The sequence below is a fragment of the Callospermophilus lateralis genome, chromosome X, assembly GCF_048772815.1.
Source record: "Callospermophilus lateralis isolate mCalLat2 chromosome X, mCalLat2.hap1, whole genome shotgun sequence".
NCBI classification, from domain to species: Eukaryota; Metazoa; Chordata; class Mammalia; order Rodentia; family Sciuridae; genus Callospermophilus; species Callospermophilus lateralis.
This window is the reverse complement of record NC_135325.1, coordinates 82,766,589-82,792,795: the sequence shown is the minus strand read 5'-3', so window position 1 is coordinate 82,792,795 and position 26,207 is coordinate 82,766,589. Positions and strand designations below refer to the sequence as shown.

The window sequence follows — 26,207 nt, the reverse complement described above, 5'->3', positions numbered from 1 at the left end:
CCACGGAATGACAACTCTTGTTCCTGCAACCCTCTCCTTCCTTCTTCTGTGGACTCTGCCAGGGCAGGTCCTCCTCAGGTGAGCTGAGTGGGGTGAGAAGAAGGTGCATGCAAACACTGGCAGGAGGTTGGGGGCAACCTGGGCAGCGGGCACAGTTTCCTCTAAGTTTACAAAAAGCCCACAGTCTGGAGGGTTCCAGGGGAGGGCACACGCTCCCCTAAACAGGACCCAGGAGCTTTCCATTAGAGATGTCAAAGCTGGTAGGAAGTCTTTTGCATGGGCAGGTTTCCTGGACCTGAGGTAGGGGCTAGGTAGCTGAGCCCCCAAATGGAGGCCATCTAACTTGCCACCTAATCCTGTCTCCCTACCAGCTGGGCCACAACCTTGCTCGGTTCCCTAAATACAACAGCAATATCTGGCAGTTGCCTGCACAAGAGTCTTCAAGTAACACAGGTTTGCCCTAAGACCACATGAAGATGGAGATGGGCTGCCCAAACTTTGGCCTTCTGCAATCACCCTATCACTCTGACTGTGCATACATGGCTGCTCACTGTCCCTTGAGGGGCACCAACTAGCAATCATTTCCTGGGCTTGCATGCAAGGCATGCTTGGGCTCCTTGTAAATGTCTCCCAACCAACTGCCCCTTTCTTGTTAGGTCAGGAGCCAGTCTAGGTTGACAGGATGAGCTGAGCAGGAAAGATAGTTATGGCTTGGACTGAAATGCATCCCAAGAGCAGTGTACCCCAAAGCAGAAGGAGCAAGTGTCACTGCAGTATCCTCCTCCCCCTCTTAATCCAAGGAACACCCCAGAGCTGCTTGTTTCTGGGGAGTCTCCTATCCTACTGCTTGCAGATACATTGGCTGGCAGGCAAACAAGGATGCAGAGTACAACAATAAACTTTAGACTAAAAAGTAGCTCAGAGTGGAATGGCAGTTCACCTGGAGTTGACAGGAGGATATAGAAAAAAAGGAGGGCATGAAGCTGCGACTTGCTGGCCCTCTTGGAAGGGAGGCTGCCTCAACGACCCAAGCTCCAATGGCAGCTTTTCTACTTGGGTTTGGAGACTGAAGGCGATTAGAGCAAGATGGGCAATTTGATATGCCCATATGAACAATATGGAAACTGAAGCCTAAAGAGGGGGAATGACCGACCGATGTTGTTCTGGTATTCAGTAACTGATTCAGAGTTCTCCTCTTACCCCACCCCAGGGCCTTGTATGAGAAAGCCTGTCAGTTCTGGAACCTCCTAGGTCCTGTCGGTGTTTGGGACTTTTGCAGGAATGAAAGGGAGGAAGGAGTGGCTATACACAGTCACTTTCCTCTCAGGTCCTCAGACAAAGTAGCCCCAGAAGTGGGGGCCAAAAGAGGAATTGGGGCTGAAGACAGCTTATCCCACAGTATGTATTGGGTTCCTAGGGCTGATACTAGTGGGAGAAGCGACCTGAGAGTGGGGATGAGGACAGTAGAAGGTCTGGTTGTTCCATTGGGCAGGGCCATGTGGCCTCCCAGAAGGCAGGTGGCAGGTGGCCAGCAGCAGCAGCAGCAGTAGCAGCACCTGGCTAGCATGGACATCCTGTGGTGAAGTTGCAGACTTCTGCTTGTTCCAGCACCACCACCAGCCTCCTCGGATTTCCACAGCCTGCTTAGGCCACCTGCTCTGGCTGTTCCTGCTGGGGGCCAGGGGAGCCTCTGTCTCCAGGGTAAGGGCTTTCCCCTGCTTGGGGGAATTCAAGGAGATAAGACTCTAGGAGGTCATGAAAGAGCTGCCACTGAACTTCCCCAACTCTGGTCCCTTGGCAGCTCACCCTGTCACACTTGCCTCATAGTACTATGGTAGATTTGGTCTGAAGTCAATAGCTCTGGGTTCAAATCTTGACTTTAGTATTTGCTAGCTAGATGATTTTGAGGATATCACTTCACCTCATGAGTTCTCAGCCTCTACATGTATATATAGTTGGCCCTTCATATTCATAGGTTCCACATGCATGGATTCAAGCAACCATAGGTCAAAAATATATTGAAATAATAGCACCTACACTGAACATGTACAGACTTTTTTCTACCATTATTGCCTAAATGTACTAGTATAACAAGTATTGGCTTAACAGTTACAACGTTTTGGGCCTTATAAGTAATCCAAAGATAATTTAAAGCACACATGAAAATGTGCATGGGTTATATGCAAATATTACATCATTTTATATAAGGGATTTGAGCATCTATGGATTTTGGTATCTGAAAGGGGGTCCTAGAATCAATCCCCTATGGATAACAAAGCATGAGTATAATAGGGATGATCAGAAAGGACTGATATGAGAACTAAATGAGATATTATATGTGAAGAGTTTAGTATGGTGTTTAGCTATCTTTATTATTCTATTGGTCACTGGCTGGTGCATGGGAAAGAGAGGCCCACTAACTCAAAGAAGAGACTCAGAAGGAGACAGCAGCCACCCTGCTGCCCAGTTCCACAGAAGGAGCAACCATGTCAGCAGTGGAGCTGGTTGTCATACCTGGCACAATGATGATACCAAGATGAAGTAGGAGACAACTGGCCTAGCTAGGAGTCCAGCCTGAGCTCTGCCCCTGCCCCCAAGGTTTTGCTGAGTTTCTGGTCCCTAGTCTATATATTGGCTGGTAAGCTGGTAAGCAGGCATGCCAAAGAGACTTTGCTGCACTTGAAAGGAAACTTCTCAAGGGAAAAGGAAACTGGCTTCTAGGCCAGGCCAAACAATACTGGCCCCTTCCTCAAAATCAGGCTGTTCAGGGGGAAAGATGGGAGTTAAGCTTCTTTGCATGATCACCCTACTGGGGAGTTTTCCCATGAACAGGGACCTGCTTCCTCACAATAGTTGAGTACACTTGCTAGCAGTGGCCATGGCCCTGAACCAAAAGAACTCAAAACCTAGCTTCTTACTACAAACAAATGCCAAAAGCCACACCTCCCTCTTCAGAAGCAGTGCCTTACATCCTGTTCATTCTCAACGTGAAGCCCAAGCAACTGACACCAATTCTCAGGGATGTAATTTGTCCCTAAACCCCTCCCATCTTTGGTCAGACCAGATTAGCTGAACATCCCAATGGCCCTATCATAATCAAAACACTGCAGTGAGATATCACTTTTCTTTGAGTACTTTCAAAGCTCCTTCACAAAAAGAACACTGTACAAGACCACAGTATGATGTTTAAATTCTAACCCTATATCTGACCAGCCCTGAGACTTTGAACAAGTCACTCTTTTTCAAACCTCCATTTTCTTATCTGTAAAATGGAAATAACAATCCTCACCCCCCAACTCAATGAAAATTGTAGGTTAAAAAAAATCTAATCTTGGGGCTGGGGATGTGGCTCAAGTAGTAGCGTACTCGCCTGGCATGCGTGGGGCATTGGGTTTGATCCTCAGCACCACATAAAAATAAAAGATGTTGTGTCCACTGAAAACTAAAAAATAAATATTAAAAAATTCTCTCTCTCTCTCTCTCTCTCTCTCTCTCTCTCTCAAAAAAAAAAAAAAATCTAATCTATGTGAAAGCCATTTCCTAGGACTAGTGGCCGAGCTGTCATGTTGGCTTATGGCTATTATTGTTCTCCTCATTTTGTACATTGTTACTCAGAGACCCATTCTCTCTTATCCTCCTGCTTGATGAGGAGGCCAGTCAGGGGTGGATGAGGATGAGAATGGAGAATCTCTGACAAATGCAACTGGCCTCAGACTTCTTTACCTCTCGTGTTCAGGGTGGCTTTGGCAAAGGAGGATGTCAAATCTGGAGACAAGGGGTCTCAGCCCATGTCCCCCTCTGATTTCCTGGACAAGCTTATGGGGCGAACATCTGGATATGATGCCAGAATTCGGCCCAATTTTAAAGGTAAGAAAAGTCATTCTATAAAACCATTCCCTCCTTACCACTTTTTGTGACACACTACCCAGTCAGCCCCTGTGAATTGCCTTAAGGAAGGAGGCTGGTATTCCAGGGCTAGTTCTTATAGCTCAGAAACAGCCTCCCTTCCTTATAGTCCAAAGGCCTGTGTAGCTGGCACTATCTTCTCCCAGCCTGAAGCTCAGGGAGAGTCCTCAAACCTGCTCCCTGTCTTCTGGAATGCCCTGCCAATGGGCTGTGCTTTGCTACCCTTAGGCCCACCTGTGAATGTGACCTGCAACATCTTCATCAACAGTTTTGGCTCCGTCACTGAGACCACCATGGTAAGCAGTCTTCCTGTTTCCCATTTACACCCCAATGTGAATGGAGAAGCCAACCAGGCCACACACATTTCATACCTCTGTTGTCCACTTCCTGTTTCATTGTCATGGCTAAAGCCATAGGGGTCTGAATTTGGCCACTGGGAGAATATTTTTCCCTAGCCTTAGATTTCTATAGTTAAAGATGAACTAGCTAAGCAACAAACAGATGGCCAAATATGTGAAGTAGCTCCATGCAGACAACAAGCTTTGGAATTAGACAAACCTGGGTTCAAATGCTGGCTCTACTAACTAACAGTGGTGTTAAGGTATGTCTACTTAAATCTTTCTTGGTCTCAGTTTCTCATCTGTAAAATAGAGATCATGATAGCACTCTCCTCAAAAGATTGGTGTAAAATTTAGATGAGATGATACATATAAATAAAGCACTTAGCAGAGAGCCTGGCACACAGTAGATGCTTAAATAAATGCCTTTTTCCTTCCCATCTTTGCTTTATTAGCCCCAAACAAGCTCCTCCAGTGGAAAATGCCTACTGTCCCCAATATGCCCCAGCATTTCCTCCTCATGACTCTCCTGCTCATGTAGGGTTGCTGAGCCCCTGGAAATAGCACTGCCTCTGATGGACCCATATCTGCACCCTCCCAGGACTACAGAGTCAATGTCTTCTTGCGGCAACAGTGGAATGACCCACGCCTGGCCTACCGAGAATATCCTGATGACTCTCTAGACCTCGACCCCTCCATGCTGGACTCTATTTGGAAGCCAGACCTTTTCTTTGCCAATGAGAAAGGGGCCAATTTCCACGAAGTGACCACAGACAACAAGTTGTTGCGCATCTTCAAGAATGGAAATGTGCTCTACAGCATCAGGTACACCTGGTGAATGACCAGGAGAATTTGCATCAAGGGGAAGAAGACAGATGGAGGCTGAGGGTGGAAGAAGTGTCCCCTATGCAGTGTTAGATCCCAGTAAGCTGATGTCACTTCTTTCTTACTGTCACCACCAGATTGACCCTCATTTTATCCTGCCCAATGGACCTCAAGAACTTCCCTATGGACATCCAGACCTGCACGATGCAGCTAGAAAGCTGTAAGTGTCTGTAGAAAGTCATGGAGCAAGGCCTGAAACAGCAGCTAGTAAACCCCATCTCATGACATCCCAGGTATTAAAAGGGCTACTCAGAGTCAGGCGGGATCTACACAAGCACACACAGACAATTCTTGGCACAGATGAGACTAGAATCTAGGGTTTTCTGACACTCAGTCCAGTACATTTTTCCATTTTCTGGCCTGGATATTCCAAAGACTAGGACATGGGATAGCACAAGCCTGATACACAAATATGCTTGTAATGACTATGGAGGGGGATTTGAAAGGGTGTCCTCTGCCTAAAGATATGTTCCCTTAGTATTTCCCTGAGTTAAGACCTTAAAGATGTCTATAAAATGCCACTGTTGGGCAGGTTAGGGTATTCTCTGAACTCTGATTCCCATGAACAGAGATAATCATTATAGAGAAGTAGGAGAGGATAGTTTCAAACATAGAAAAGTGGCTCTAAAGGAGAAGTCAACCAAGGGTTCCTCTTTGGCAGAGGTACCAGTCTGTGAGGGCTGTCCTAAGTGCAGAGGAGCCAAAGGATGGCAAGGCTGGTCTGTTACCTGTTTCCATTCCTTCCCCATCTCCTGGGTGAGTTGAGACTACAAAATCAGAACACATCCACAAGGTCCTCAGAGAAGTCATCCCATAAGGCTATTTCTAGTACATAATAACAGTGACACATAGAATGTTTCCTGTGGTCAGCTCTTTAAGAATTTTTAAACCACAATCACATCCAGGTTCCCATAATCCATTCACAACAACTTTGAATACTGAGCAGAGCTAGGCACGATTGTGCACAATTAACGATCCCAATAGCTCAGGAGGCTGAGACAGGAGGATCATGAGTTCAATGCCAGCCTCAGCAATTTAGGGAGGCCCTAAGTAACTTAGTGAGAGCATGTCTCACAATAAAAAATAAAAAAGGAACTGGGGATGTGGTTTGGTGGTTAAGCATCTCTGTGTTCAATCCCTGGTATGGAAGGAAGGAAAGAATTATGGAAGAAAGGAAGGGAGGGAGGAGGGAGGAAGGAAAGAAGGAAGGGAAGGAGGGAAGAAGGAAGGAAGGAAGGGAGACAGACAGACAGAAAAATAAATAGAGCAGCTGCTGTTCTCATTAAACAGAAGGGGAAGTGACTCACCCAAAGTCACACAGCTACTCTGGGTCAAAGCCCTACACTGGATTCTGTAAGCCTTAGTGTTTTTGTTCCCTTCTTGACTGACATACAAGAATTGGTACTATAAATGGCATGAACTTTCATGAACTGCTCTCTGTGAGAGATTTGCATGTTCAGATAGTAACCCTAAATTTGACCCAATTCAAGGCTCTGGCTAGGAGTCTGTGGTATGCACATTGTCCCATGCATGACTGGCAAAATATAAATAGCTCTCTCTTCCCTGAGGTGAAGTGGCAGAAGCCCTGGCTCTGAGGCTGGCTCAGCTCAAGACATGTGGTCAGTACACATGCTTGCTCCTCTGGGCTTGAGATATAGCAGGATGTTCCCAGCTGGGGCCCTTGATATCATTCCAACCATCCTGGCCTTCATTCTAGGTCTGCCAGAATAATTCTTCTCTGTCCTTTCTCATGCTTTTGAACTTGGTAGGAGGGTAGGAGAGGAGTCTGGAATCTTCCTGACTTACCCACTTAGGACAGGCCCATGAGACAAATGAACAAATATCCTTTTAGGAAAAGTTTTCCTTTCCAAGATGAGCTGAAGTTCCTAAACCCCAGGACATGTTTTTCATCTGTTCTTGCCTGCTTGTTTTAACACTACCTCTAACCCTACCCAACAGCCACTCTGCAGCTCTCTGCCATCTCTGTCCCTTGCAGTTGGCTACACCATGAATGACCTCGTGTTTGAGTGGCTAGAAGATGCTCCCGCTGTCCAAGTGGCTGAGGGGCTGACTTTGCCCCAATTTATCTTGCGGGATGAGAAGGATCTAGGTTATTGTACCAAACACTACAACACAGGTAAGAACCAGGCTTTTTACTTGCTAGGAGGAACACGAAGGCCTCCAGATGGGAAGCAAGGGGACAAGACAGCTAGCCTCTACAGAAGTTCCAGTCTAGGTGAGAAATGATGTTATGTGCTTCATAAATTTTATCTCATTGTGGTCATGATTATCAACACATTTTTCAGAAAGAGAACACTGAAGTTCTATGAGGTTACATTAATTGTCCAAGTCACACAGCTTTTAAGTGGCAGATTCAGAATTCAAATCCAAATCTAAATCTAAAGCCCATATGTTTGTCCCTGTCACATGAAGTAGAGCTGACAGTGAGTAGCAGGAATTTTCCACTTTTCCTGGGGCCAACTTTGTGTGAAAGCTGGGAAATCCACATTTTGAAGTAGTCAATGGCTGTGCTGAACAGGGAACAGGCCTGAGAGCAGCAGCCAGCTTAGCATCCATACCTCTCAGGTGTGAAATATAGGTCCAGAAGTGAAGAGAGGCTGCTTTTCTAGCCAGAGTGTCTACTCTTTGCAGCTTCCCTAAGAGTTGCCGATTCTTCATTTCCCCTGACAATTTGTGAGGAGCTCAGATTCTAAGATAGAGGTAACAGACTAAAGGGAGGGAGATCCTGGGTTCCTCCTATGGTGTTCTGATATATTTTGGGTGCTCCTTATCAACATGTGTGTGCACATATGTGAGATGCATGGGTGTGGGGAATGGGTAGAGAAATAGTTCATTGAATTCAGAAAAGGCCAGTGGAAGTAGACATTGATATAACATTTGGGGGCTAAAAAATTGGCAATTTTTATGTAGGTCAGTGGTTTTCAAACTTTGGTATGTAATATATTTCCCTGGGGAGTCTGCTAAAATGTTGATTCCTGGACTCTACCTCTCAGGCATTCTAATTACACATGCCAGGAATGATGTCTGGAAATTTGCATTTTAACAAGCATCCTGAGGATTCTAATGCAGGTAATCCAGGAAAAAAAAATGGTACTTTGAGAAACTTTTTAATCTACAAGTTAAAATTTTTTTGTACTTGTTTATCAGGAATTCTACTCCTTGAAATGTATTATAAGGAAATGTTCCAACATATCACATTGACTTTAGACCCCAAGATGGCTCCTGGGTCACTGTTTATACTGCCCAAACCTTGGAATTGTTCTCACTATCCACCAGTAGGGCAAGGTTAAGTGTGCCTGCTTGGTGCAATAGTATGCAGACATTAAAAAGGATGCTTGTGCTGGGTGTGGTAGTGCACACCTGTAATCACAGTGACTCGGGAGGCTGAAGTAGGAGAACTGCAAGTTCAAAGCCAGCCTCACAACTTAGTGAGTCCCTGTCTCAAAATTTAAAAAAATAAATAAATAAAAAGGGCTGGGGATGTGGCTCAGGGGTAAAGCACCCCTGGGGTCAATCCCTCAATCCCCAGTTCAAGAAAGAAAGAAAGAAAGAAAGATGCTTGCAAGGTTCTTTTATTTACATGGAAATGTACAAATTTTAAAAAGTAAGATTCAAAGTTGAATACACAGAACATTTGTATTGTGATAAAAGAAACAAACAAAAAACATGCATTTAAAATCCTAGAAGGAAATATGAGCACTAAATGTAAAGTAGTGTGATACAACAGATATGAGCAAGAACTATGGAGTCGGATAGTCCTGAGTTTGGATTCTGGCTATATTATTCACTAGTTGAGTGTCCTTGAGAAATATAACAATCCCTTCATGCCTCAGTGTCCCTATCTGTAATACGGGAAATAATAATAGTACCTGCCTCAAAGAATTACTATAGTTTTAAATGAGATAATGTCAGGGTACTTAATAAGGGCTTCATAAATGTGAGCTTATGAATATTATTATTTTCCCATTCTTATTTTTTTCTAGTGCATTGGCCCCAGGCATCTGTACCAGTGCTCTGCCTCTCCTGCCAACCGCCTTCTAAACAAGTATTAATTTCATAATGAAAAACAACTGCTATTACAGGAAAAGGAAGGAATGAACAAAGGGAAAGAAAATATAGGTACTTAGTAAAAACATGTCATGGCAAGAAGCTCAGAGTGGCATGAGGTAGGGTAGGGTCAGGGAACAGTAGGTAGTCATAGTGTTACATAGGTTCTCAAAACCTTCATCAGTCATTGATGAAATCACTGGGCTTGAGAAATCTGGTAGGCCTGGTAAGAGTAAGCCTGGATCAGGATACAATAACAATACACAGTTGGCCCTCCATGTCCACAGGTTCTACATCCAAGGATTCAACCAACTGCAGATAAAAAATATTCAAGAAGAAATTGCATTTATGCCAAACATGTACAGACTTATTTACTTTTAATATTTTTTAGTTGTAGATGGACATAATACCTTTATTTTATTTATTTATTATTTTATGTGGTGCTGAGGATTGAACCCATTGCCTCACACATGCTAGGAAAGCACTCTACCACTAAGCTACAACCCCAGCCCTAGACTTATTTTCTTTGTCATTATTCTCTAAGTAATACAGTGCAACAACTATTTACATATTGCTTTATATTGTGTTAGGTATTATAAGTAATCTATAGTTTATTTAAGGTATATAGGGGGATGTACACAGGTTATATACAAATCCTGTGACATTTTATATAAGGGACTTGAGCATCCACAGGTTTTGGTTTTTGCAGAGAGGTCTTGGAACAAATCCCCCATGGAAATCAAAAGATGACTATATATATCCTCTCGTTTTTGTTTGGGTTGTCTTAGGCTTCTTCTTCTGGAGAATCTATAAGCAACTGTTTTCTTAGCCTCAGGGTCATGGGAAGCAGGGTAAAGTGAAGATGGCTGAGCACTGGTACATGTACCTAGGGCTAATGTACCTTTTGTTGGTAGAATATAATGCTGCTGCCTAATGCTCTATGGGAAACTACTGCCCACTGTCCAGAGCCAGTCTCTGATGGGCATTGTTTATAGATGTCTGTTATATGGCTTTTCTCACTTGCTTAAGACACAGGCAGTCTTTATCCCAGTTCTGTTGCTAGACAGCTTCTGGGATACTAGCAGTTGCAAGCAAGGTTGCTTATATATGAGTAGAGTCTGAACTAATTGTCTTATTAATAATCATACAGCAATAATAATAGCTACTTATGAGTTAAACACCTCAAATACATCATTTTATTCAATTTTTCCAATAGGCCAGTGATGGCACTGATATTGCGACTACTCTGTTTTATAGGCAAAGAGTCTGAAGTTCAAAAAGCTTGGGTGTTTTGCCCAGGGTCACACAACTAGTAAGTGAAAGGTTCAGGATTCAAACCCAGTCAGTCTGACTCTGGAGCCTTCTTGCTTTTATCCTCTTGCTGTGCTGTCACTCAAAAGACCTCCTGCTGGAAGCCAAAGTGCTAGGAGCAAGAGGGCATGTCCTTTATGGCTGCTCTGTGAACTTTCTTAGTAAATGTCAGGCACTAACTGTGGCCATTTTCAAAGGCTCATTTATTGGCCCAGCTGAGGTGCCCCAAATTGTTCAACAGAGACAGGGATATCCTAGTTCTGCCACTTAGGATCAGCAGAAGGCTGAGGACCCAGGGCCTGATACTTCACCTCTTTCCTTGCAGGGAAATTCACCTGCATCGAGGTAAAGTTTCACCTGGAACGGCAAATGGGATATTATCTGATTCAGATGTATATCCCCAGTCTACTCATCGTCATCCTGTCCTGGGTCTCCTTCTGGATCAACATGGATGCTGCCCCTGCCCGTGTAGGCCTCGGTATCACTACTGTGCTCACCATGACAACCCAGAGCTCTGGTTCCCGGGCCTCTTTGCCTAAGGTGAAGAGACATGCAAGGGAACCTGCTTGTCATCAAGTTTCCCATTTCTCATTCATCACATGCTACCTCCTGATCACTACTGACCTTGGATTTAAGGTTGAGAGGAGCCACTGAGTGGGAACAGGCATCCAACATACTCTCTTCCCCCACAACATATACCAATAATATAGATAACAACGTGGAGGCTGAGGTTAGGGATTCTGTCTGGTTAGGGAGTGAGTACTTTCTTCAGGACATACTAGCATGTCCAAGATCAAAAGACCCTCATCAAGTAAAAAGTCATACTCCCTCATGGTACAGATGAGGAAACAGCTCAGATGGGTAAAATGACCTTCTCAAGGTCATGTCCCACCAGAAACAACCAAAGCAGTATCAGGATTCTGAACCAACTTCTGTCTTCTTACTATGGGAGAACCAAGATACTATTACAAAGAGCTCTAGATATAGTGTCTATTCTTTGAAGATGAAAAAAATTTGAGGTAGCAAATAGAAATTAAAGGCAATAGACTCTAATCATCTGGGGCCTAGTTATGTTTTGATTACGCAGAAAGATTTGTGCTGATGGGACTAGGAACAGCTCTCCCTGTCTCATGTCTTCCTGTAGGCAATTTAGAGGTCACCTCAAAGTCCTTAGAGTCAGCAAGGCTCTGAGCACATCGGGGAGTTAGAACACTCATTTATTCAATAAATATTTATTGAACATTTACTATATACCAGACACTGTACTTGATCATGGAAAAACAAGGGAAAGGAAAAACACAGTTTCTCCTGGATCTTTCAGTGAACATATTCCCTCTTGCTCTGATTCATTAGGAACCAGAACCTTTGATCTCCCTTCTCTCAGTGCTTGTTCATAATAAGACTTTTTACTTAGGGCAGGGGGTAATCTGGAACATTCATGGCAAATTTATGAATTTGCTATATGGGGGGAATAGTGGTTAAGTGTATGAAATTAGAGTCAAGCCAATTTGGGTTTAAATCCCAGACTCATCATTTACTAATAGTGTGACCTTAGGTAAATTCCTTAACCTCTCTGTCTTACTTGAAACATGGGAATAAGAATGCTATTGCAGCTGGATGTGGTGACTTACACCTGTAATTCCAGTAGCTTGGGAGGTTGAGGCTAGCGGACTGTGAGTTCAAAGCCAGCCTTAGCACTTTAGCAAGGCTCTAAGTAACTTACCAAGAACCTGCCTCTAAATAAAATATAAAACAGGCTAGGAATGTGGCTCAATGGTTAAGCACCCTTGGGTTCAATCCCTAATACTAAAAAATTTTTAAAAATGCAAATATATATATCAATATATAAGGCAGTGTTTGACAATAATAACCACTCAATAAATGTTAATTATTATTATATTTACCATGTGTCAGATTTGAAAAGAAATGTGATGGATATGATAAAGCAGCAGCTAATATTCACCCCAATTATTTTTGATCTGCTGAGAAACCATTGAGGTAGTCCAAAGTTCTAGAGAGAGAAATAATTAAGATCAGGATCAAGTATCCAGGGAAAAGTTATTGGGGTCACTTCCTGCAAATATGTTTCCTAGATGGACAGGGATATTTATGAGGCTCTGAGAGGCAGGATGGATTTAGGCAAGGACCACAGGGCCCAGGCTGGGCTGTGGTAGCTATGTTTTGATAGTGGCCTATATGGAGACCAGAGGCAGTAAAGTAATTCAGCCCTAAGAACTCTGCCCTAGTTTATTGTTTCTGCCATATCAAGGATATTCTTCTCTAACTCTAGGAGCTATTGTAATTTATGCCTTCCTTTTGCCAAGAGAACTTCCTTTTCTGGTCCCCTCCTGTGAGTGAGCACAATCCATCTGCCCCCAGGAATCACTTAGTTTCCTCATTTGGAAAAAGTAGACTTTATTGGGAGGTTGTTTGTTTACAACATTTTGTGCCTTCTTTTACCTCACTGGACAGGAAGCAAAATACCCAGGCATGCACCCCAAATGAAACAGCCTCATTAGTCAGCCCCACAGAGCAAGAAACTCAGTAACCTAGGAAGCATCTGCTCACTCTTGAGTTTGTGCAGCATTAAGTTCAGTGGAAGCCCTGAGAAAAGGGATGGGGCCAAGCCAGGGGACTCTGAATTCCACTCCACAACACAACTTAAGTGTCTAGGATGAAATTCGCAGAGACTTGCTTTGTAGGGGAACTCAGCTGGTGTGTCCATTCTCCATAATCCCATGAAACCACTCCTTTGCTCTTATGGGGGACCTCCAAAGACACTCACCACTATCTCTTTCCAAGGCCCTTGATATCCACAAATGCAGACGCCTCAGAAAAGAGTAGAAGGGCTAAATGAAAGATTTTTCCAGGTTAGACCTAAAGTTGTAGAATAAAGGAAGGACCCAATTCTCTCTAGATCTTGTTATCTAACTAGCCTTTAGTTTTCAGGGCAAGCAGTGGAAAGGAGAGCATAGAGAGCAAGTAGAAGACAGTAGAGAAAAACTCATTGCCATTCATTCATTTTAAAAAATTAACTATGTGCCAAGAACTCACCTGGGCACTGGGACTAGAACAGTGATGAGCATATAAATAATCCCTGTCATGGAAGAGCTCACAGTCTAGTGGAGGGAATAGTCAGGTATGTGATGGATGCTAAGAAGGTATAGGTAACCTGGACACATATACCAGGACAACCAACACAGACTGGAAAGATCAGGGAAGGCTTCCTAGAAGATGTGTATCTAAAGTGGAAGCTGGAGGATATATAAAAGTTATCTAAGTAAAAGACAGACAGAAAAGCAGAGATTTGCTTCTTAGAAAACTACTAAAATAGTTCACCATAGTGGATCATAGATTGCAAGGGGCATGATGAGGCTGGAGAGGTAGGCAGAGGCTCCATGTCATGATTAAGTGGAGTGTGGACTGTAGCATAAGGGTAATAAAGAACCACAAAGGGGTATAAGTTTGGAGGGTAATATGATCAGATTTACATTTCATAAACAAAACTCACTATCATTTCGAAAACATATTGGAGGTGGCAAATGTTTGAAGCTGGGAGACCATTTAGAAACTGTTTTAGTCCTTCAGACAAGCTATAATAGTAGGGGATGGACTCCTGAGATTTAAAAAAAATATATTGATACATTCATCATTAACAAGACATTATTCCTGGTGCTTAATGTGTCCTTTCCTTTGATGGTTCAAAGCCCTTCATTATGCTCCTTTGTCATTGACTCATCATTGATCTTCACAACACACATTTGCCATCCCTGGGGGCACAGTGGGACTGGGAGATGGGGAATGAAATAAGTGGCAAAGTGGAGACACCAAGGGATGTCTAATCGTAGTTGCCTAGCAACGCATTACCACCCTTTGTGGTATCACCCTAAAACAAGTAGAATAGGATTTCTCAGCCTCATAGCATTACTGCCATTTGAGGGAGATAATTCTTTGGTGTGTGTGTGTGTGTGTGTGTGTGTATACTGAGGGAAGGCTGTGCATTGTAGGATATTTACTGCCACCCTAAAATTTTACAACCAAAAATGTCACCAAACATTGCCAAATGATCCTCAGAAACTGAACAAAGGTTTTTTTTTTTTTTTTTTTTTTTTTTTCAGTTAAGAAAAAACTGAAAAACTGGCAGGGGTTGGAGGTATAACTCAGTGGTAGAATGCTTACCTAGCATGCCCTGGGTTTGATCCCCAGCATTAAAACAAAACAAAAACTAAGGTAAAGAATTATTCCATGAGACCTTCTCCTTACCTGGGATCCATAGCACCCTTGCTGCCCAACAAAACAGAAGCTGATGAAAGAAGTCATGTGTCCTGAATTCTACCCCTGCTGAGGAAGGAGCCTTATGCCATGAGCTCAAAACTAGGTAGAATTATATCTAGTTATGGAGGTGAAAGGATTTCAGAAATCTGAGCTCTACTCTCCTCCTGGCCCCACCCAGCTCTAGCCTTGTTCCAGGAGAGGTCCATGTTCAACCTCCACAAGAGTAGTAGGAGAGAAAAGTACTTAAAGACTGCCAAGGAAGGTAGTGAGAGGAGAGTACTAGAGTGAATAATTGCATGCCAACAATGCATCCTCATGATACTGTCCTATTTTCCTCTCCAGGATGAGCCCCATTCCTAAGTAGGCACTCTTAAAAAAGAGCAGGAAAAAACAGAACTCCCAATCACACCTTCACATTGGGTAATCTTTGCTAAACCCTTCTCTCTGAGCTTTAAGTGTCCTCATGTCTCTCACATGGGCATGGTGAACCCTGCCCAGTTACCACCAGGGTTGTAAGAACTTGAGGAGATAACACAGGCAAACAAATGCAGTACTCGTGATTACTGTTGTTTATTGAAATAAAACAATCAGAAGACGAATGAAAAGAATAATAAAAAGCAGAAGGAAGTCGGGCACGGTGGTGCATGCCTACAATCCCACTGGCTCAGGAGGCTGATGTAGGAGGATTGAGAGTTCAAAGCCAGCCTCAGCAAAAGCAAGGCACTAAGCAACTCAATGAGACCCTGTCTCTAAATAAAATACAAAACAGGGCTGAGGATGTGGCTCAGTAGTTGAGTACCCCTGAGTTCAATCCCTGGTATCAAAAAAAAAAAAAAGCAGAAGCAGAAGTAGAAATGCAAGAAGAATATAAAGGAAGAAAGGAAAATAAGTACAGGGAGGAAATGAAGATGGAAATAGAAGGTAGAGAGTGCAGAGAGGTGAAAGATGATAAGTAGGGGCTGGGTTGTAGTTCAGTAGCAAAGTGCTTGCCTAGCATATGTGAGGCACTGGGTTCGATTCTCAGCACCGCATATAAATAAATGAATAAAATAAAGGTTCATCAACATCTAAATAAAGGTTCATCAACATCTACTTTTTATCTTTAAAAAAATATGATAAGTAACCCAATCTCTTTGACATGAGCTTTCAGACAATGGGACATATCATGGAAAGCTTCTTTAAAAAACAAAAGAAATTCAGGATAAAACCGAAGAACATCAGGCAGTTGATACAGGCTAGAAATCCACTGGATAGACCATGGAGGGATGTCAAGATGGCTGACTGCTCTTTGGTGGATGTTATAGGTATCCTACGTGAAGGCAATTGACATCTGGATGGCCGTGTGTCTGCTATTTGTATTTGCTGCCCTGCTGGAGTATGCTGCTGTCAATTTTGTCTCCCGTCAGCATAAGGAATTCATGCGACTTCGAAGAAGGCAGAGGCGCCAACGCATGGTAAGTACAACTAAGGAGGTGCCCGCTTTCTTTTTCCTTTGGACTCCTTCTTCCCTACTACTACTCCCACAAACCAAGACCCAACCTAAGCTGCAAGAACTGAACAAGCAGTCAGGAACCCTGGATTTTAGTCCCAGGCTGGGCACAGTTAAGCTAAGTTGGTTTTGTTTCCTATGTATTCAACAGGACACTAACCCCTTTAAGGCAGTATAGTAGAATGATTTAAGACCATGGGCATAGTGCCTAGCATACAGTATGCACTGAAAATGTGTCCGTTAGTATTAGAACCTTACCAAGTTCATTCATATGACATTGCTTTGAGAAATAACAATGGTTGCTCCTGGCTCTCTCTGCACCAAGAAGGACCCCAGGTTTTCCACACTAATCAGTGGTAAAGAATTCAAGAGTCAGCCATTGGTGCCTTTCTAGGGAGCATTATAAGAGGGTTCTTATAATTAAGTTAGAATTGAAAGAACACTACTTGCCTCTTCTGATTGTTGGATTTCTTCTTGATCTTCACTGGACACATCAGAGTTGTTGGGCTTGGACTGTTGTTCTCCCTCACTCTTGTTTATTAACCCCATTTCTTCTACAGTAGAATGATCACCTAGGGAAATATAAGAGGAAGCTTGTTGTCATGACAACACAGGCAGTTTACCCTCAATTGCCCAGACAATAGGTGCTAAGTAAGTTGTCATGACAACAGAGGTACCTGGGCTATCCTCACAGAAGCAAGCTTCCAATTATGAGCAAAGCTAAAAGTCTTTGCTAAGCTACATGCTAGTTGCTTAATCTCCAGGGACACAGAGTTCTGGTCTGTCTTCAACTGTGACCCTATGTTTTCTGCCTAATTTCAATACTTTAAAACTAAAGGGGCAAGTGCAGAATGACCTCTAGGGGATAGGAAACAATTACAGTTGCCTAGGGTGTATAGCGCCCTGGATTCCACTCCCAGCATCAAACATACGCATACAGAATCCTGGCTCTTGCCAGTCTGAACCACAAACTGTATCTATGGTTTCATGCCCCTTGCTAAGGTCCTTCTCTGCAGAGGGTGGGGTTCCTGGATCATATAGGGGTTTTATGTACTCTTGGCTCACTTCATCCCTTTAACTGGGTCCTGGGCAGCATGCCCTCTAGTGGATTGATCTATAACTGCATGTCCTTGGGTAGGACTTTTTTTTTTCTGATCTTTTTTTTTTTTTATTGGTTGTTCAAAACATTACAGAGCTCTTGACATATCATATTTCATACATTAGATTCAAGTGGGTTATGAACTCCCATTTTTACCCCAAATACAGATTGTAGAATCACATCGGTTACACATACACATTTTTACATAATGCCATATTAGTGACTGTTGTATTCTGCTACCTTTCCTACCTCAACTATCACCCTTCCCCTCCCCTCCCATCTTCTCTCTCTACCCCATCTACTGTAATTCATTTCTCTCCTTGTTTATTTTCCCATTCCCCTCACAACCTCTTATATGTAATTTTGTATAACAATGAGGGTCTCCTTCCATTTCCATGCAATTTCCCTTTTCTCTCCCTTTCCTTGAAGAAAGACTTTCCTGTCCCATACTGAGGGTTAGGGCAGAAATATAGAATTGACAGGGAAAGGAAAGAGGATTCTCCTTCTAAGCTAACTGTCTCCACCCTTTCTTTTGTTGGGTCAAACCTACTTGCAGGTACCAAAATCTTATTCTTATAGGGGGTCTGACCTTGACAACTTCTGAATGTTTTCCTTGGAAAAGAAAAGTAGGTCACCAACCAGTCCAGAGTCCTTTTCCCAGTTACACTGCATGTGTTGATGTCTCAGCACCAAAATATTGCTAAATTTACCATAGACCTACTCCATGTTGACACTAGTCCCACCTTTTTCCCTGCATTCACCCAACCCCCAACTGGCCACAAGCTGTCCCCTCCTGCTTATATATAGGTTGACCCTGAGTTCATAATGGAGTCTGTCATAACCAGTGCTCAATTGTTACAAAGTTATAACAGCATCTTGGGGCCTGCTTAGGACCCTGAAGCCTTCCTGCAAGTGGTCTGGGGTTTACTATTAAGGTGAATAAATCTGTGCCATAAATCATGTTCCTTTTCAAGTCTCCTAAAGCTACTATCATTCCAGTAGAACTGTAACAGGAATACTGGAGGCAACAGGCAGGCTGAACAAGTTGATGGAGAGTTCACCCATTACTAGAACCTCTCTGGGTCCTACCATTTCAGCGGAAGGAAATCCTTAGCCAAAAAAAAAGATAGGAGGGGCTGTGGTATAGCTTAGTAGGTAGAATGCCTGCCTCGCAAAGGCCCTGGGTTCAATCCCCTGCACCACCAAAAAAAGAAAGAAAAAAAAGATAGGAAAATAGGAGCCAGTCATCCCAGGCTCTTCGGGCTTAATCCTTTTCTTCTCTAATCTCTCCTCAACCACCCATTTCCACTACGTGGTGATCTCCTTCCATGTCACTTACTAAAATATTTGAGGTGTTTTTTCCCATGTGTTTCTGCTTTATCTTCCCAGTTAGTCTACAAGATTTATAGGGAAGGATGAAGCTCTCTTTTTTGTCATCTCTGCAGGCCTTAGCACCAGGCTTTAAAAATAGCAACCATATAACCCAGCCCACCAACTTTTGCAGGCTGTTTGGTAAGGGTACTCTGTCAAATTGGACAGAGAGAAAACCTTGCCATTATCAACAGAATAACTTGAAAATGGAAAGAATTTTCAAAGTACTGCCAAGTTCTCTCAGAAACTTAGTCCCAGAATCCTGCTTATCTCTGCCATCCTCCATCCAGCACCTTCCCCCACCTCCAGTCTCTTTTTCCTGCCTCTCTCACGTCAATACTGATTACTTCACCTCCCACACTGTGTCTTCACTCCCCAGCTTGATTTGGAATATCTTCTCTCTCTAGCTTCTCAGTCCTCCTCCCTTATAGATATCTGGGAAAAAAATGGAGTTCTGTGTCAACAGCAACAGAAAGTGGTATTTATGGCTCCATTTTCCCTCCCCAACACACACACACACACACACACACACACACACACACACACACACACATTCACACATCTCAGAATTTGGCCTAAATGGATAAGATACAAATCCAGGACTCCCTATTTCAGGTCACTCATCTTTATTCCTCCAGTTACAAAAAATACCTGTTAAAATCAAAAAGAGCCTAGACTCATTTATTAGCCATATTTTTTCTACTGTATGAAATGTCTTTTTATGGCCTGGGAAATATTTTCAAATAATTCTTTTTAGATTTACTGTGATTGGAGAAAGAAAAATTAATTGGATATAGAAACAGAAATAGCAGTTGTAATCTAACCTCCCCTGTGAAAATGAATTAGAAAATTCATGTGAGATGAGACAAGTCCTGTGGAGAAAGAGACAATGGGAATTATCTTGAACATAGAGCTAAGACTTCCCTATTACAACCACTTGGGGTTAAGGTACACCACAACAGCAAATTGTCTCTGGCCTACCCACATACAACTCTTTCCACAAAGACCCTGACAAATCAAGGATAGGGCAGCAAAGTTCTAGAGTGGGCAGACAGATTCTTTCCTATGCCAAAATGCTAATCCCTTTCTGGAAGTCAAAGAGCATCAGGCCATTGTGCAGAGTGGGCAAGGAGTAATTATTTTTCCTGCAAAGTATTTTATAACCCAGGGAGTTTCACTTCTGAGTAAACTTTGGGTTTGGGATCTTGAAAGGATGCTGGCTGCATAAGAACAAAAAGCTCTTCTCTTCCTATATTCTGAAGCATGTGGCTCACCAGTCCATTCGTTCACTCCACCAGTCTACTGAGTTCCTGTTATGTTTCAGGCACAGAAGTAGACACTGGAAATACAGCAGTGAACAAGACCAACACAATGCCTACTTGACAGGCTTGCCCTCGTGACAGGTCAGCTTCTGGTGATATAAGAATCAAGGGTTACTAGGACTTAACACAGCAATGTCCAATTGGCATTTCAATGTGCTATCATAGCTGCAGAGGTCCCATTATGAAGATCCTATGATGTCCCTCTAACTGCACAAAATGTTTAAAAATCTATTTGATCCACATTTTAAAAATATCTATGTCATACCCATATAATACACCTGTATCTTGTTCTTATAATTATACTAACTACCTTAGGTAGCTGTATGGTGATTAACTCTTTCTGGTTTTCCTTGGTCTTCCCTAGTTTTAGCACTAAAGACTCAAGTCTCAGGAATCCCCTCAGTTTGGGGCAAATTGAGATAGCAATTGGCATTTCAGGTGATTTCCTTTAGATAGCTGAAGATTTTGCCCCCATACCTTCAATACTTTCTAAAATTATAAATATCTTTCAAGGATATATTTCTTAACACTTCCCTTTAGAGGAAGATAAAATCAGGCTTGTTTGGGTCTTTTATAAAATAAAAGTAAATAGGTTCTAAATGGGTGCCTGACAGCCTCTTATATTACTAACACTCCATTGATCACTCAGGGGCTTTTGTCTTTTCTCTTTCCTATATCTATCTTTCTGTGCTTACTTCCTGGCTCCCATCTGACTACTGGATCAATGGACGTTTTGTAGTTTGCCATATTACTTAGTGCTTAATGAGTTTATCATTATGCACATATTATATATGAATGGAAAGTGCATTGGGTAATAACTGTCACTCTGGATATATTGACCCTTCTGTCAAATCTGTTGCTATGCTTAGAAGTACACATATCTGTAACAGAGTCATTAGCTTTACTCTGCTTTGGATAACCCATTAAGTTATTTAAAACTTTTGGAATTCTCAGCTTTGAATCAAGATAATTGAACTTTCAAAAGATACTACATTCAAGAAATACTATTTCTGAAGCTTTTGAAATTCATTAAAGTCAATTTCACCGAGTCTAAATATCTCAGCTCCACTATTTGATGTTTTATTTATTTTTTGAAACCAGGAATTAAACCCAGGGGCACTCAACCACTGAGTCACATCCTCAGGCCTTTTTAAAAATATTTTTATTTTTTTGTGGTGCCAGGGATTGAACCCAGGGCCTTGTGCATGTGAGGTAAGCACTCTACCAATTAAGCTATATCAAATTGACAAACTATATTTATATTGGTTATTTGAGCCAATAATTTATGGTGCTAATCATGGCTGTACTTATAAAGATGGCTCAACTACTCTAGGCCATATTTTCTCTATATTCTCCCATTTCTCATGAGACTGAGGTCTGGCCTTGTTTCTGGAGCCAGGATGACTTTCTGCCCTTGCTGGGGCCCCCTCTTTTCCACTACTCCAGTGGAGAATATTCAGACCATTGCACTAGTTTCTGATGTTTGTCATCTTAATATAGCTTTTTTAAATTTTAAGACAGGGTCTTACTAAGTTGCTTAGGGCCTCAGTAAGTTGCTGAGGAGGCTTTGAATGGAATGTGCATTGGGTAATAAATGTCCTACCTCAGCCTCCCAAGCCACTGGGATTACAAGCATATGCCACCATGCCCAGCTGGTTTTGTTCTTTTGTTTGTTTACTACCAAAGATGACTTAATGTTGAGATGTCCCTTACAGTTGGCATTTCACTGGATTTTAAATGACTTTAAATTATGTTATACATTTTTAAAAGGCAGCTCAGGGCCTAACTGTAAATACAGAAATTATAACATATCATATGTAGCACATATAGCTGCTTAGCCTTCATCTACCTCATGAAGAGTTTTGTGGCCATCAAAAAGCATGTGCCTGGTGAATCTGGAGACTATCATGCTAAGTGAAATAAGCCAATCCCAAAATACCAAAAGGTCAAATGTTTTCACTGATTTGTGGGAGCTAATCCACAATAAAGAGGGGTAATAGGGAACAAAAGAAATTCAGTAGATTAGACAAAGGGGGGAAAAAAGAAGAGGGGGATGATAGGAAAAGGAAAGACAGTGGAATTAATCTGATATAATTTTCCTATAATTTTCCAGATATAATTAATCTGATATAATTTCATATATATGTGAAAATACCTAAGTAAATCCCACCATCATGTGGATCCACAAGAATGGGGTCCTAATTAGAATAAGATATAACCTATGCTTGTATAATTTTTATCAAAATGGATTCTACCATCTGCATGATTTAAAAGAATCAATAAAAAAAAGCTTGGCTTGTGTATACAGCCACCTTCTCTGCATTAAGCTATATGTGAGATAGTTATATGAGGCCTGGTCTTTATCCCTCTACTTTACAGGTTTGACCTCAACTTTTGCCTTTTCTTCCTTGTAATCCAGGAGGAAGACATCATAAGAGAAAGCCGCTTCTATTTCCGTGGCTATGGCCTGGGCCACTGCCTGCAGGGAAGGGATGGAGGCCCAATGGAAGGTTCTAGTATTTATAGCCCCCAAACTCCAGCCCCTCTTCTAAAAGGAGGAGAAACCATGCGGAAACTCTATGTGGACCGGGCCAAGAGAATTGACACCATCTCCCGGGCTGTCTTCCCTTTTACTTTCCTCATTTTCAACATTTTCTACTGGGTTGTCTATAAAGTGCTACAGTCAGAAGATATCCACCAGGCACTGTGAATAAGGTGGAGGTTATAGAATCCAGCTTATGGCTTTCTGCTTCTTCCTGGGTGGGCTTTCCCTCCCCATTAGACTCCATTGGGGAAGACAGTTCCTTCGCAATTTCCCATTCAGAATTTCCAACTACCAGTCCCAAAGCTATGTGAGCCAATACTGCATGGTGCCAATTGTGGCTGTACTTATAAAGACGGCTCATCTACCCTAGTCCATATTTTCTCTATATTCTCCCATTTCTCATGAGATTAAGGTGCCAAGATGACTTTCTGTCCTTGCTGGGCTCCCTCCTTTCCTCTACTCCAGTGGAGATATTCAGACCATTGCTACTAGTTTCTGATGTTTGTCATCTTAATCTATACCAGTCCTCACCCTACCACCTCCCCCCACCAGATCCTAGCTCTTACTTGACCCCCTATCCCTCCTATCACAACCTCAAATAGGAAGTCTTTCCCATACTCAAGTGCTGCCTGTGTGACCCAGTCAGGTTTCCTTACAGTGAGAGGAAGACAAAGATATAGGTTTTCTTCCTCTTAAAAAGAATGGAAGAGTCACAGGCTGAACAGGGCTAGGAAGGCATGTGAACATTGGGAATATGACCCAACAAAGGACTGTTCAAGTTTTCTGAGAAATTCAACACTATCAGAATTGGGGAAGAAACCCTTGGGGCCTCAGAAAGATCACCCCTCCATATCCACCTGAATTTCCTCATCTCAGAAATATCTATTCTATTCCATAGTTAGCATGGTGGCAGGGTTCATTATGCTGGATAGTGTAAAGAGAGAAAAAAAAATCTTCTCAAAGAAAAAAATTCTTTATGAAGTGTATGATACTAGGAAACTCAATAAAAGTGAGATAAAAAGTAGTAGAACCCAGGAAGAATATAAATATAGGAACCATCCTCAGAGAGTTTGTTGTTGACTAGGTTTTCATTTGTTTCTTCTTTTTTCTCCCAAGTCTTTATTTTCCAGGACCCTCATTTAAAACTTGCTCCTTCATTTCCTTTTAATGAGCAAGTAATGGTGCCATGCAACCCTGTTCAGGTCAGAGTGGGCTTCAAAATTCCTGGGAAGGAACTAGGCATATAAAGGACCGCTATCCTGGACAAACATTGACTCAACCAACCTCAGAGTAGTAGCTGTAGAAGTTAGAGAGCCATAATAAGTGTTAGTTCACCCTTCTCTTGTTTCCCTTTCTCCTTCTATAGTAAGGAACAGTGAGAGATATAGCAGTCAGTTAAAGCTACTAGAAATGTCAGAATAGAGAGGTTGATGTGGTATGTTTCAGGCTTAACATACCACTGCAATGTGGGACAGCATGGCCTGGTACACTAAATTCTTTGAATTATCCTAACTATGGAGGAACAGAAACAAGATATGAGAGATTAAAGTGTGGGGATAACAGCTGGACCAAGTGATCAAATAATCTCTCAGACATCTTGACCTTTTCTCTGGAGCTAGAATAATTAACTATGGAAGTCCAATCTTCTCTCCCTATGTCTCACTATCTCCCAACTCACTCATTCCACATGGTATCCAATTGAAAGTCAATAAATCCAACGATCAAAGTAAATCCTATAGTCAAACAAAAAACTCTTGCTTTCTTTCTTCTTTGAGGTTGTCTGCTCTTTCCTGTTCACACAAATGCTCTTTTCGTGAAGAGAATATTCTGGTCTCTTCATCGTGAAGAGAATATTCTGGGGTGACCAAGGTAGCTTTTCTAGAAGTTATTTTTGTTTGTCACTTTGGTGACAAGAAGACTCAAGATTTAAAAACTGGTTTAAAGGAAGAGATAGAATGGAGAATAGCAGAGAGCCCCTGTTTTCCCATTTCTGCTCAGGTAGTGCCAATGAATGAGAGGCCACAAGCAATACCCCTTTGAAAGGAGCAGAGAGTATCTCTTTGATACTCTCCATGGTGGGGCTGGGGTGTCAGGCTGCTGCAGCCCGAAGGCGGGGGTAGAGGGGGGTGGACTATGGAGATGAGCTTATTGCACAGAGCTCTGCTTGTTGTAGATCTTGTCCAGATGGGCCAACTGCACAAATCTGCCCTGTTGGAAATCTCAAGAACAATGCCCTGGAGACAGCTACAGCACTGAGCAATAGAGCCTGCCCAACTGGGATCCAGATCAGGGCATCAGCTGGTGCTGGGAGCCAAAGAAGTCAAAGTACCAACCAACATAATAGCCCAAAGGAGCTCACAGAGCTACTCAGAGGCAGCATCAGGTGGAAGGTATTATCCCTTCCATGGGAGTCCCTAAAAGGAGAAGGGTGATGCATTGTGTCAGAATCAGGTACACCCTTCCCACATATGTACAGGGGCTGGGGAAATGTTAGGTCTCACGGAGAGCATCAGGTGCCTAGCAATCCATTCAATCATGGAATTCTTAAACTTAGACCCTTCTAACCAGAGTGCATTGGCAAGAGGTGATATGAAAGACTCACTTGGAGGTCACTTCCATTTATGTAGTTATTTATGTAGTACTCACCCCTCCAGAGACCCACACTACTTTCTGCCCGAATCACATCTGAAGTGATTTTGAAATTTAAAATAGCATTTTTTAAAAGGGGAAAAACTTCCTACATAAATAAAGTATTTTGGGTGTTTTCATTAATTCATTGTTAATATTTAATGTCAGTTAAATATTTTATACATATATTTTTCCAGAGAAAAGGCTTTATTTATTCAGTTGTTGTTAAGACTATCATCTCCCCTTGAGCATGCTCTGCTCTTTGGAAAACCAGCAGTCTGTCCTCCCTTTTCCACTTAATCCACTAGCAGAGCTTCTTGCTCTCCCAGAATTCACAGGCAAAGCCAAAAGAACTTTCTATATGGAAGAAGGATAGTAGATAAAATTTATTTCTTTAACTTTCTCCCATAAGCATTTTTCCCTACCTATCTCCAAAGAATAGGTGCTCTTCTATTTAAAATGTTAAGCTGGCTTAAAGTTATTTTCTCTTTTCACTAAGTTACACAAATATCCCAATGTTGTACAGAACATATCACATCCTGGGAATCTTTATATGTATCCTCATTTGCCTCTCTCCACTCTCATTCTACTATTATCAATACTGTAGTTCTTGTCTCATCATTTCTGGCTACCAAAATCTTAAATTTGACTTCAATATATTAGTATTAATGATTTTAGGCTGCTCTGTTCATTCAGACAAATCAAACAAGCATGGGAACCACCCAGGGATTGGGAAGTCAGGGAGTATTGCCACTGGTTCAGTGGAAGAAATGTAGAATATGCTCTTTGTTATACAACTTGTTAGCCCATTCTGCTCCTGGTATCTAGCAATACTCCATATGTGTACAAAATAAAAGCAAGACTTCCCACTTTCCTTATCATATACCATACTTCAGTTCATTCCCTCTCCATGAATGTATTAATCACAGAAAACCAGACCAGAAAGAGATCTTATAAAATCACATAGAGT

General features: G+C 42.2%; 1 protein-coding gene across 3 annotated transcripts; it reads left to right on the top strand.

Moving 5' to 3' along the window:
• Positions 1 to 7: 7 nt before the first annotated feature.
• LOC143639412 (glycine receptor subunit alpha-4) lies at positions 8 to 24,872 on the top strand. Of its 3 annotated transcripts, none has more exons than XM_077107551.1 (9): positions 8 to 78; positions 3,737 to 3,867; positions 4,135 to 4,202; positions 4,846 to 5,069; positions 5,207 to 5,289; positions 7,126 to 7,266; positions 10,834 to 11,048; positions 16,088 to 16,237; positions 24,783 to 24,872. In XM_077107551.1, the coding sequence occupies exons 1-9, from the start codon at positions 8 to 10 to the stop codon at positions 24,870 to 24,872; spliced, it is 1,173 nt and encodes a 390-aa protein (XP_076963666.1). The 3 variants fall into 3 exon arrangements, with proteins under 3 accessions (XP_076963666.1, XP_076963664.1, XP_076963665.1); XM_077107549.1 differs by lacking the exon at positions 24,783 to 24,872 and adding an exon at positions 22,484 to 22,774; XM_077107550.1 differs by lacking the exons at positions 8 to 78; positions 4,135 to 4,202; positions 24,783 to 24,872 and adding an exon at positions 22,484 to 22,774 and having other exon boundaries at positions 3,757 to 3,867.
• Positions 24,873 to 26,207: the final 1,335 nt, after the last annotated feature.

What these genes read in the sequence shown, in the direction of transcription:
- LOC143639412 (XM_077107549.1), top strand. Translation starts at nt 8, where the DNA reads ATGACAACTCTTGTTCCTGCAACCCTCTCCTTCCTTCTTCTGTGGACT. An exon ending in AATTCGGCCCAATTTTAAAG is followed by an intron (nt 3,868 to 4,134) that starts GTAAGAAAAGTC and finishes TGCTACCCTTAG; the next exon opens with GCCCACCTGTGAATGTGACC. An exon ending in GGCAGAGGCGCCAACGCATG is followed by an intron (nt 16,238 to 22,483) that starts GTAAGTACAACT and finishes CTTGTAATCCAG; the next exon opens with GAGGAAGACATCATAAGAGA.